This window comes from Urocampus carinirostris, chromosome 2, assembly GCF_059441175.1.
Source record: "Urocampus carinirostris isolate Australia breed hairy pipefish chromosome 2, RoL_Ucar_1.0, whole genome shotgun sequence".
Lineage (NCBI taxonomy): Eukaryota > Metazoa > Chordata > Actinopteri > Syngnathiformes > Syngnathidae > Urocampus > Urocampus carinirostris.
This window is the reverse complement of record NC_142350.1, coordinates 32,118,946-32,131,271: the sequence shown is the minus strand read 5'-3', so window position 1 is coordinate 32,131,271 and position 12,326 is coordinate 32,118,946. Positions and strand designations below refer to the sequence as shown.

The window sequence follows — 12,326 nt, the reverse complement described above, 5'->3', positions numbered from 1 at the left end:
AAGAGGAATGCAAGAGTCATGTCCTCTACGTCACGCCTCGCGAAAGCAAGCTACAGGAACAGAAGCAGCCAGCCAACTGGGCCCGTTGAGACCCTCAAGGAACTGCAAGTATGAGCTCATACTTTAAATGATTTTTAATACAGATGTAACTTTTATTATTAAAAAAAGTTACTCCAAGTCAAGAGAATCGGTGTGGACGAGATCACGTGTTCCTTGCACTGACTGTGCGTTTTCCCCAACCAAAACTAAATTGCGACCCTGCACGTCTTTTATGACATTCCTTACAAGAAATCCACAAATGAAGCAATACAAACAATGAAACGATCAAACTAATTAATTTTTTCTCCCCAAATTATGGGGACAAACTACAAATATCTTTAATGTCGCTTTAAGTCCAAATGTCCACACTTTCACCACTAGGGGGGAGACTTTACTAAATTGTGCATCCTCCAGGTTTTCTAATAGAAACAGCAGCATTGACGACAAAAAGAAACAAAGTCAGAGTATTGTGCTTTTAAAAATAATGACTGTTGAATGTCTTCCTGAATGCACCCGAACAATTATTTCCTGTTTGACAGATCATTTCGTAGGTTTTTAGTATATTTTCCCCCCCGTTTTTGACACTTTTCACTGACTGCAGATAAGTCACATTGAAACAACATAACTCGGAGCCAAATTTCATTGGGTAAACATCAACGAGGTCTTGAATAACAAAAGTTGCCTCCATAAAAACCTAAAGTAATGTTAAAATATGCGAAAAAGAATACATTGAAACAGAAATAAAACAAATGAATTAATTTTGACATGCACGCTTGGATCAGCTGATATGTTTGCTCACATCGAAATTTGATTTAATCTTATTTTAATTTTATCCTCCTAATTTTTAATAGAACGTTATTATTATTATTATTATTATTACTATTATTAAAAGCAAAAACAACTTTATATGATAAAAACTATAACTGTTTTTTCTATTTTAATATTTTTCTCTTATTTAATTTTCCTTGAGTTTTTGCAGTGGCGCTTTTGTGTCAAATACAGAAAAGCGCACACATTTTTTCTTCTTCTTGCAACTTATTTGGGATTTTTGGTTCCTGCTACTGTAAATCTTAATCACACCAATTTTCATTGTCTGCTTGTTGCAATGCACACATTTTTTCATTGCTCTATTTTTAAAACTTGGGCCAGTCTGCCTGTCCGTCCGTCCGTCTGTCTGTCTAATGTATCTGTCTTTATTTATCCTGACTCTCTTTTAGTTTTCTCTTTCAAATCTTTATTACTTGTTCACCTTAGAGTGTCATGTGCAATCCCATTGCATACGATGTTTCAGCACGTTGTTATCAATGAAAACAAAGCAAACAGAAGCAGTGAATCACGGTTCCAGATGTCTTAACCGTATGAGTCGTCGGGGCACCAATGAGGACGCAACTCTGGGCAGCTTTCTCCACTGTTGACGGTGCTTGGTCTGTTCTGAGGTCATGGTAAAGTTGGCACCAGTCCATTCTTTAATGTTGTCGGCCAAGTTCTTGTTCGGTCTTCCTCTCCTTGTTCCCCCCTTGCACTGTGCCCTGGAGAATTATCTTGGTCAGTCCTTGTGACATGACCATACCACTGAAGTTTCCGTCTGCGCACAGTTGACAGCAGTTCTTCGTGCGGTCCAATGTGCCATACCTCATGGTGTTGCGCACTTTTTTTTTATAACACGGGCTAAGTGCTACTACCTAGAAGTTTCCTGTAGCATCAGATCTCCATGGCCTGAATTTTCTTTTTCAGTTTTGCTGTGAGAGTCCATGTCTTGCAAGTGTAGAGGAAGATGGAAGTGACCAGTGCATGCATTAGTCTGATCTTTGATTTCACTCCTATGTTCTTGTCCCTTCAGATGGGTTTAAGTCTGGCAATTACGACTGTGGTTTGAGCTGGATAGAGTATGCCACTTTGTCTTACAACGACGGCGGTGTCAAACCGCGCTCTAATCGTACCATTGATTCGTACCACACTGTTGACATTGGCATACAGTTGTTCAATGGTCTGATCTAGTTTCCGGCCCATGTTTTATTTCCGCATGTTGGCCCATAAAGCGGCTTGCCATACTCTGTCAAACGCCTTCTTGAAGTCAATAAAAACCTTATACAGGTTTCTCTGGCGTTGTTTGAACTTCTCAAATAGTATGGCCGGATTACAATTATGTTGTATGCTGCTTTTTACCTCTGTGAAACCTGCCTATTCTTCTGTTAGGATGTTTTCAGCTTGTAGTTTCAAACTGTTCAGTAGGACCTTTAGCATAACTTTACTTGCATGGCTCATGAGACTGATGGTTCTGTAGTCAGAGCATAGTTGAAGGTTTCCTCTTGTCGGTAGCATAATTACTATTGATTTTGTCCATGCTGATGGCCACTGTCCTGTTTGCCAGATCTTTCTGCAAATCTTTGTCAAGATGTTTATAGTTTTCTCACCACCATTTCGTATGAGTTCTAATTGGATGTTGTCGATTCCTGGCGACTTCCCATGCTTCGGCGAGCTAATTGCTGCCTCTACTCCTCAGAGGATAGGGAAGTCGTCACTTTCCCAGGAGTCAGAATTCTTAAGCACCTCAGGGTCTCCCAGTGTTGGGTGGTTGTAGAGTTTGTAGCAGTATCCTGTCCATCCTTTTTCCTTTTCTTCAGTTAGCATATTACCTACATCATCCCGAATACTGCCAACTTTTGCCTGTTTAGTTTTAATGGGGTATTCTACAATCTGGAAGGCTTTATTTTAATTGTTCTTGTTGAGGGACTTTTCTAACTTTGAGCTTTGATCAATTTCTTCTTTGCTTCTCTCATGCTTTTTTTCTGACATATGTTTTTATTTGACTTTCTGTTCAACAGAAGCAGTAACTATGGGGATTATTTGCTTCACATTTTTGCCGTGATACTACTGTAAGCGTGCCCTAACCAATCATAGTTTTGTTACGCTTTCTAGAAGGCCATGGTGTTGCCAAAGCTAATTGGCTAAACCAACAACGTTCATTAAAGTCATGCAACAGGGCCTGCAGAATAGATTGTGAAGGCCTCCGGATAGATTTCTGACCCTAGCAACAAGTAAATGTGATTGGTTAAATGCTTAAAAATGAAAGCAAACATCTGGAAGTGGTGTAACCAGGTGAAAAGCAATGAAAGAAAATTCACAGAAAATTTTGAATTATTTAATAAATATTCATGGAAAAAAATATGTCAGAACTCAGATTTATCTTAGGCTAGCAGAGAAGTAATTGCAGGCCCTAACAGCCCACTGGTGTATTAAAGACAATTAATTTCATTTCACAAGCTACTACGATATTTTGTTGCAGTAGACACATATTGTCGCAAACGTGCACGACAAACATAGACAAGGCAGAACTCATCGGGCGTTTTTCATGAAAGCTAAGTGAGCTTCCGTATATTGCAAAACATGCCAGGATAATTGGGCATTTTGAATGACACGGAGGACACAATTTTAAATAATGGACATTGTTGAAATGCACATCCTATGTTGCCCTTGGTTACACTGACAAGAAACAATGGGCTCTTCATTAATAAGGCTCACGTCCCTTATTCAGAGAAACCATTAACATAATGAAGACGTAGCTGCAAATGGGCTGATTTGAACCCTCAATTCTCAGAAGAAATGTGGCGAAATGTTCTTAACTACTCAGAGCCACCCAAATCCCTGGAGCCCATCCCAGCCAACTCCGGGCAGTGGGTAGGGGACACCCTGAACTGGTTGCCAGCCAATCGCAGGGCACACAGGGACAGACAACCCATTCGCTCATTCACACCTAACGACAATTTGGACCGGCCAATTCACCTGAAATGCATGTTTTTGGAACGTGGGAGGAAACCGGAGTGCCCGGAGGAAACCCACACAAGCACGGGGAGAACATACAAACTCCGCACAGGAAGTCTGGAGCTGTATTTGAACCCACGCAGGAGGTTCCCATGACATGAACTGTGTTTATGGTGTTAGTTTATTTAATTATGTCTAGGTCAGAGTTTTTTACACTAATTTCATGAAAGCAAATTTCGAGGCCGTCGAAAATCACATACACCAGTTTCATGTTTTGCTTGTTATTAAGGCTTATATTAGTATGTTGCCTAAATTGACCCTATAAACTATAAAGTGTCTTTTTAATAATTTATGGTCACCATGGCCCAGGAGGTAATACATTTTATTAATTTTTCTACTTCTGTGTATGTTTAACCTGTTGCAGTTTGTCTGTATTTTTTTTTTAAATAAAAAGCTAAATAATACCTAAAATTATCAAATATTATTAGTCAGTGTTACAAAATGATTTTTTATAAATACATTATAACCATTTCTGTTTTGTACAGTAGGAAAATAATAATTGGAATCAGCAAAACTGTGTGCAAGGTTTTTACTTTATCTGATGCAGTATTGTAATCATTGCAGTGCAATGTTAAACAGCTACTAACTGTGTTGTATCAGTCAGCAGTTATTTGTCCCTGTACTACCTCAAGAGCAGCTAATTAGTATATACAAAGGCACAAAAATAGCAATTAGATGCCACCTACTGGTATGGATAAATGGCAGTTATTTAGCCTGCTTGTGATCCCAAGAGCCAAGAAGAGAGCCGAAGGTTCGAGAGCGTTCTCTATTCGGGCTCCCGTGCTGTGGAATGCTCTTCACCCTAAGATTCGATCTGTAACCTCAGTGGAACTGTTTAAATCTAGGCTTAAAACACACTTCTATTCTATAGCATATAAATAACCTATATTTAATGTTGACAATAGCTGTGTATTATTTGTTATTGCAACATCCGTTGCAGCCTGGTCATCCTAGAAGGGGGATTGCCTCATGTGCGGTCCCTTCTCAAGGTTTCTTCATTTTCCTCATGTTGAAGTTTTTGAGTTTTTCCCCGCCCTCATGTAGGTTTTAGATCAGGGGATGGTGTAATAATAGTCTGTGGCTTGCAATAACCTGTGGTCTGTACAGCCCTCTGAGACTCTTTGTGATTAAGAGCTATACAAAAAAACATGACTTGACTTGACTAGCTGATCAATGGCAGAAAATAAAGATACTGAACAATAGCATGCTTTATTGCAAAGTTAAAATTAGGCAATTTCCTGCGGTACAATAGACAAGGTCTCACGTCACACTAGTTAGCCCCGGCATACTGATTGAAAAACACTGGTCTAGGTAGACATTTTAAAGGGACATTGTGTATTATTGAGCACCTTCTAGCGGTAAAAAAATGTTCATTCTTTAAAAAAAACATAAGTGGTTTGAATGATAAGCCAAAATACCTGATCATATAGTGTGCATTTTTTATAATAGGCCAAGAAATGTCTAAATATTTTGCATAACTTAAGCTTCACCAGGGAGCTGACATAATTGTCCGACTCCTTGCTGCTACAGGTATCCCCAAAATCCAAAATCTTTTTGAAAGACTGTGCGAGAAATGGCGATAAATGGTGAAGAAAAATGGTGCAGTTTGGTCACTTTGAGTTGCCGTCGTTCCCTTTTCTTCCTTGTGCATTGTAGCACTCATTTTTGGTTGAACAACACCACAGCAACATCTAGTGGTCAAAATTATACAATATATAAATAAAAATAGTTTCAGATAATTTGTGACCTGACAGACACTGTTGTCGCTGCTACAAAAACTGACTTATTTTTCTTATACACTGTACACAAATGGTCGCTTTAAAATTACCGTAAATTCCGGACTATAGAGCGCACCTGATTATAAGCCGCAACCACCACATTTAAAGATGATAACCGCTTTTGTACTTACGCAAGCCGCACCTGTATATAAGCCGCATGCGGCCCACATTGAAACATGTAAAACAATCACGAAATTAACCAAGTCCCGACTTTGAGTCCCGCAATTGTAACTGAATATGAAGTACACAGTCCAAAAACAACAGCCGGCAAATGGAACGTAAAATGATACCGGTACTTAAGGTATGATGCAGACCTGCAGAGTCCGGGTACCGTTGAAAATAATCCAAGGAAAAAAAATGTATACTTCCAAAGGTAAGGGTGGGAAAAATATACATCCACTATTGTCCGCTGCGTCCACAAACACATCTCACCTTTACTCCACTTCCCATCAGCCCCCGTTGTATTTGCCCCTTCTTTTTGATTCGCCCGTGGAAAACATATCAGAATAAGTCTCTAAAATAAATACATTACAAAATATATAGTTGCAAATACATATTATACATGGTTACACATATTTACAAAGAAAGACGGTACACCGAGAGAGTTTTCAAAGCTTTAATGATAATATTATAACTTTCATCCCAAACCGTGTCTGTGAAGGGTAGCAAAACGCTACTAGGAACAGGCTCGCAACACAAGGAAACCGGTCTGATAAAGAAAAAATACGGCACTTGTAAAAATCACGGAATAAGAGCTTGCTCTGTCCACTCCACGCATCGGCCCGGTATTGCAGTACCTCCGGGAACGGTGCATTCGCAATGATCGCAGCAAGGCTTTAGGGCTAGGACCTTAGCTTGGCCTTTTGGCTGAGAGTAAGTGTCCCGGTTCCTAGGCTTTGTAGCGTATTATGAACTGACCGATAACGGATAATGGATAATGAATAACGAAGATAGATCAATAACCCTTAAAAACCCCAAAACCCCCCCGGTAAGCAGTGCTCAACTTCCTCCTTTTAAATGACGTCATTAATGTCGTCTTCCCCAGTATGGGAGAGAGACTTTGTCATACAGATGTCGTCCTACACTCCTTTAATCAAAAACACGCTAGCAACACGCTCGCAAGACACACGCATATATTCCACCCGTCTAAATCTTACCTTTTGTACTTGAGCGCCGCTGGCGGCTGTTAGAAAAAGTACATAAATTGGCCGCATCACTGAATAAGCCGCAGGGTTGAACATTTGGGAAAAAAGTAGCGGATTATAGTCCGGAATTTACGGTAATAAGAAACACACTTCATCCAAGAAAAAACTCACAAAAAACAATAATTAATTTTTTATAAGCAAAAATATGCTGTGTCATGGTCTAAATTGCAAAAATGTCGCAGCAATGATTCCTATAACAGGTCAAAAATGGTAATTTTTCGGCTATTTTCGTATAGTTCAAATTCTGAAATTTGGAATGAGATAAGGATGGTGCTCTGGGGCAACTACAATTTCTGTTCTCAGGGCGGCTGGATCAGTAAAATAATGTCAACTTAAAATTTTTAGCTTACCTTAGTATTTTATTATGTTTTATCATTCATTTTACTTTAGAAGCCTACCCTGGATGATAGGAATCTTTTCTAAGCGTAAGCATTTATTTCGGGTTTGTTTATTTTAACAGTTAAGGAAATGGAGTTATACACCAGAACCAACTAACCACGCTATACAAACTCAAATGTGAGCTATGCAAAAAAGAATTGCCCTAATTGTCGTGCTGGTTTTAAATAAATAAAAAGGAGCCCCAAAACATATACTTTTACGCTGGAGAAGACAAGCATGGCTGGTCAAGTAACTGAGATGTAAGAAGGTGCAATTTAGGTTTGATTTGAATCAACATAGTTTGTATTTGTGCTTTTTTGAAAAATTAATAGGCTATTCAACTAATCAGCAATGTTAAACTCATAAAAGGCTCGCTATAATTCAGTGGATTTGTTATGAATCCCAAATGTATGACATTTTTTAAATTGCATTTTAGATAATAAAGAACTTTCTCATAATATTCTAATTTTCAGAGACAATCATGTATAATTCAAAGTCAGGCTCCTGTTTCACAGCAGCTCACAGGCTGACCCTTTGATGTGGAAAATGTGTCATTGTGTATTGAATAATTGAGTAAATAGCAGCTTTTATATGCAAAGCTCTGCATTGATTTAACTTAATATCAACCCATCAGTTGCATCCATGTGAAAACATGTAGTCTGGTTTTCACAATTTTAGGAAAATACCGTAAATTCCGGACTATAGAGCGCACCTAATTATAAGCCGCACCCACCACATTTCGGGAGGACAACCGATTTTGTACATACACAAGCCGCCCCTGTATATTAACCGCATGCGCACACATTGAGAAAATGCAACACAAACACAAACACAAAATTAACCCATACCCGACACAGTCCAAAAATCACGGCCGGCAAATGAATGGAAACTGATACCGGTACTTAACGTTTGATGCAGACCTCCAGAGTCCGGGTGCCCGTTGAAAGTAATCCAAGGAAAAAAGTGTATATTTTCAAAAGTAAGGGTGGGAAAAATATATATCCACTATTGTCGGCCGCGTCCACAAACACGTCTCACCTTTACTCCACTTCCCGTCAACCCGCGTTTGCCCTGCCCCTTCTTTCTCATTTGCTCGTGCAAAACATATCAGAATACGTTTCTAAAATAAATAGATTACAAAAATATACAGTTGCAAATACATATTATACATGGTTACACATATTTACAAAGAAAGACGGTGCACCGAGAGAGTTTTCAAAGCTTTAATAATAATATTATAACTTTCATCCCAAACCGTGCCTGTGAAGGGTAGCAAAACGCTACTAGAAACACGCTTGCGACACAGTAAGCGGGTCTGTTAAAAAAATCATACTGTACATGTAGAAACCACAGTAAACCGTCCTCATCTTTCTCCTAATAACTGATGTGATCAAAGTCGTCTTCATTCAGTATGGGAAAGAAACTTTGTCCTGTAAACGTCGTCCCACGCTCCCTTATTCGAAAACACGCTAGCAACACGCTCGCAAGGTAAAGTTTGCGTGCAGTAGTTTGGTTTCCTTCTTTATCGGACTGCTTGATTGCGCTTAGCTTGAAAATTGCATCATGTGCCTTTCTTTTTACAATTTGCATGATGAGGATATGTCTACGCTAATCTAATTTGTGCACAAGCTAAGAAGTTGCAGTCTTCCTCGGCGCATGTATTCCACCGGTCTAAATCTTACCTTTTGTACTCGAGTGCATAAATTGGCCGAATCACTGAAGGGTTGAAAGTTTGGGGAAAAAGTAGCGGCTTATAGTCCAGAATTTACAGTACATTTGTTATTAAACGGCGTGTCTTGTTATTGTGTTTGTAGCTATCTTAACGGTCTTCAATATTAGGTTTCCTTACGACCACTCACTTCACATTAAAGGCCCGAAGATACATTTCTCAAGACAGGAACTGTGAGGAATTGACTTAACCGGATGCAGGATCAGAGATTTGAATTACCAAAAGTTGCAATAACAATCTTGTGATGGATCGTGGCGAAAAAAATAGCATGAGGAGACAATTGCATAATTCTGTGAAAAATGATTCAATTTATTTTTGCTTGACAATAAAGCCTTTGCAATTACCTCGGTTTACCTCAGTTGATGTCGCTTTAAATGACCTTTTTTGTGCTATGAAATTGAAGTGTTTTATTATGTTATTTAAATAATCTAGTTATTGCATCTAGCTTTAAAACTTATTACATTTTTGGTCACTATCTTATTTTTTCATGCTTGAATGCCAGTGGTCTGCCGAGTGTGGTAATGAGTCAATAGTGTTAAGTGTCATAATGTTGGTCTTTATTGTTGATTTTGACAATGATACCTTCTCCAGGATGTCTTTGACTTATTTTGTTGTCGAAGTAAAAACAAGCGCTGGAATGAGCAGTTTGAGGTTTTTGTTTCAATAAGACAAATAAAATAAACAAAACTGAATATTCTGGGCTTCTGATTACAGAACAAGGCTGTAATGGTTTCACAAGCACGCTTTCAAAATGGCTGACAAATATCTATGTACTAAAGGAGCAAAAGACAGAAGGTATTGGAAAATTCCCAAGGCAACAGCTTCACACTAGTCCTTTGTCCAGACTAAATCTCCAGGTGGTTTGATAAGAATCAAAGGGTCTCGCCCAACAAAACCGAACACCACTTAAAAGAGTCCTAGGCATTCCGGTCCTCAAGGTCCACATGTCCTGCCTTGAAGGTTTCTCTTCTTCAACTCAGGTGATACAAATCATCGGCTCGTTAGCTGGCAGGAACTTGTTAATGATCCTACTGATTGGAATCACCCGTACGACTTAGAACAAAGAAGAGACTGTATAATGACTAGATAAATGGACATATGTGGGGAAAAAGTGAATGAAAAACCAAGTTAATGAGTACACCTGAATGTATGGATAATCATAAGGTTAAAATATTGATGTGATGATTTAAAAGAATGAAAAGGATATGACTCAAAAACTCACACAGTATATGCAGTGACTTATTTAAATATTCAAACAAGAATATTTTTGGGGAGCTCTCAAATGTTATTAGTTAAACAAAAGAAGCATTATTTTTCCCTTAGTGATTTAATTTTCACCTTTATACGACCTCATGGTGATCTGTATTGACTTTTGGGAAAATTTAATTACTTTTAAAATTGTATCATTTTATGATATGTGCATCAAGTATGATTAAAATTATTATATTGTATTCAAATATTTAGATCCGGAGATGTTATAATGGCAGTCTCTGCTGCTCTATAAGACTCTTTGTGATTAAGATTTATACTACTAAATATTGATACAATATTGACTGTAATCTTGAAAAATACCAGAAAAAAACTCATAAATGTGTAGTGTAATTACAATTGTGATGTATACTGGGCAGCTGTCCAGCAAGTTCAGAATGTATTCTTCTTTGTATATTAAAGCGTGAGGACTTATTTTTGGATATCAACTCGATTAATGTGTGTATACCTTCACTACATAGAGGAAATTCGTCTACTTGCTTGTTGACACCTTTGTAAATCTTGCATTGAATATATATATATATATATATATATATATATATATATATATATGGATATATTTTTCTTAAAATGCACGCAAAATGTCTCCCAGGCTGATAGAAGATTGCATTCGAGCTGCTTAGAGTGGCGGGAGGGTTGTGAGCTGCAGTACCCAATTTTCCTGCAAGAGGGTGTTAGATAACCCTGGAAAGCAGACATCACAAAAGGGCATGTTTATCTATTTTGTTGGCATTTATTTGGGGAGCCTTGACATGAAACCTAGCTAAAGACACTTGTCAAGGCATTAAGTACAACTGTGTAAATTCTCACGAAAATCTGGTTCTGGTGTTTGGGAGCCTAAAGGTCACATACAAACAAACACACACACACACAAATCGGGATTTATAAAGTAGGTAAGATAAGAATTAAATTTAGATAGATAGATCTATCTATCTAACAGAGAACAGGGCCATGATAATTATTACCTTCTGGACAGCCGGTCACCCTACACTGCATTATCCTGTTAGGGGTCTTGACGGAGCCTTGCGAAGTCACCCTTTGCACCCCAGGGGGTGGCCACCTGGCTATTTGAGAACTACTGCGGTAGTCCAATCACGCTATTCTGATTATTAGCCACGGACTGCTATGTCAACAAGACCCAGCGGCCTACAAAGCAGCGAAGCAGAGTGGCAAGACAGCGGCGTGACCGCCGGACGAGGAAGCGAGGTTGTCGGGCCGGGCTAACAGCTAGGCTAAAGGCTAAACCCTGCAAAACGCCTCTCCCATCCATTTTCCTCTCCAACGTTCGCTCTCTGGACAATAAACTGGACCATTTACCAACTGGAAGTGGCATCGAACCGCGAGATGACGAACTGCTGCGCTAAAATTCTGACGAAGAAAAAAAGAGATTTATCCCGGCTGATGTTCAAAGAAACTGTGCGGGTCAGATGTATCGACATTTCGTTCTGTATACACGTGTACACGAATGACAATAAAGTAAATCTGAATCTGAATCTGAATATTTTAAGCTTATCATCCTAAGTGTCGAGATTTTGAGACTTATTGTTATCTAAAAATGATATCAAAGTTAGTCGGGAGTGGCTCAGGTGTCGAAAAATCAAGGTGGGAAGCTTGAACAGTCCTCATTCTGTCCCAATCTATGGTGTGAAATGTGTAAAATGAGAACAGGGCCATGATAATTATTACCTTCTGGACAGCCGGTCACCCTACACTGCATTATCCTGTTAGGGGTCTTGGTTTAGGGAGCGACACAGATCATTTGTGGGTAGAAACCACTCTCCCACGGCAAGCAAGAAGGCTGATTGCTCACGTCGCTGTGTGTTCTGTGTAATTCTTTTATTTTATGAAAAAGGAAGCCAATTATGAGGCTGGACTGACTTGAAAAGAAATGCCAGTGTGAAAGGGCAACAACAATGCTGCATTCGGAATATTAAAACGATTTAAGGTGACCCCAGTGCTCCGAAGTTTTCGATCGCTTAGCTCCTTAGGTCACATGTATTCATTCCATCTCCAAAGGTCCAAAATCGTGAACACAAATCTATCTAGCACTTGTACTAGTAGGGGAGGGCGATACTGGTCATTTTGGGATCGATCCGATCCAGTACC

At 39.0% G+C, this 12,326-nt stretch overlaps 1 protein-coding gene across 1 annotated transcript in view; it reads left to right on the top strand.

The window, feature by feature from the left end:
- Nucleotides 1-18: 18 nt before the first annotated feature.
- The window catches only part of dnah5 (dynein, axonemal, heavy chain 5), a 159,252-nt gene continuing 146,944 nt past the window's right edge, over nucleotides 19-12,326 (top strand). Inside the window, exon 1 of the mRNA XM_088326195.1 lies at nucleotides 19-108. Coding sequence (XP_088182321.1) covers nucleotides 19-108 — 90 coding nt within the window. The remainder of the gene's footprint in view (nucleotides 109-12,326) is intronic.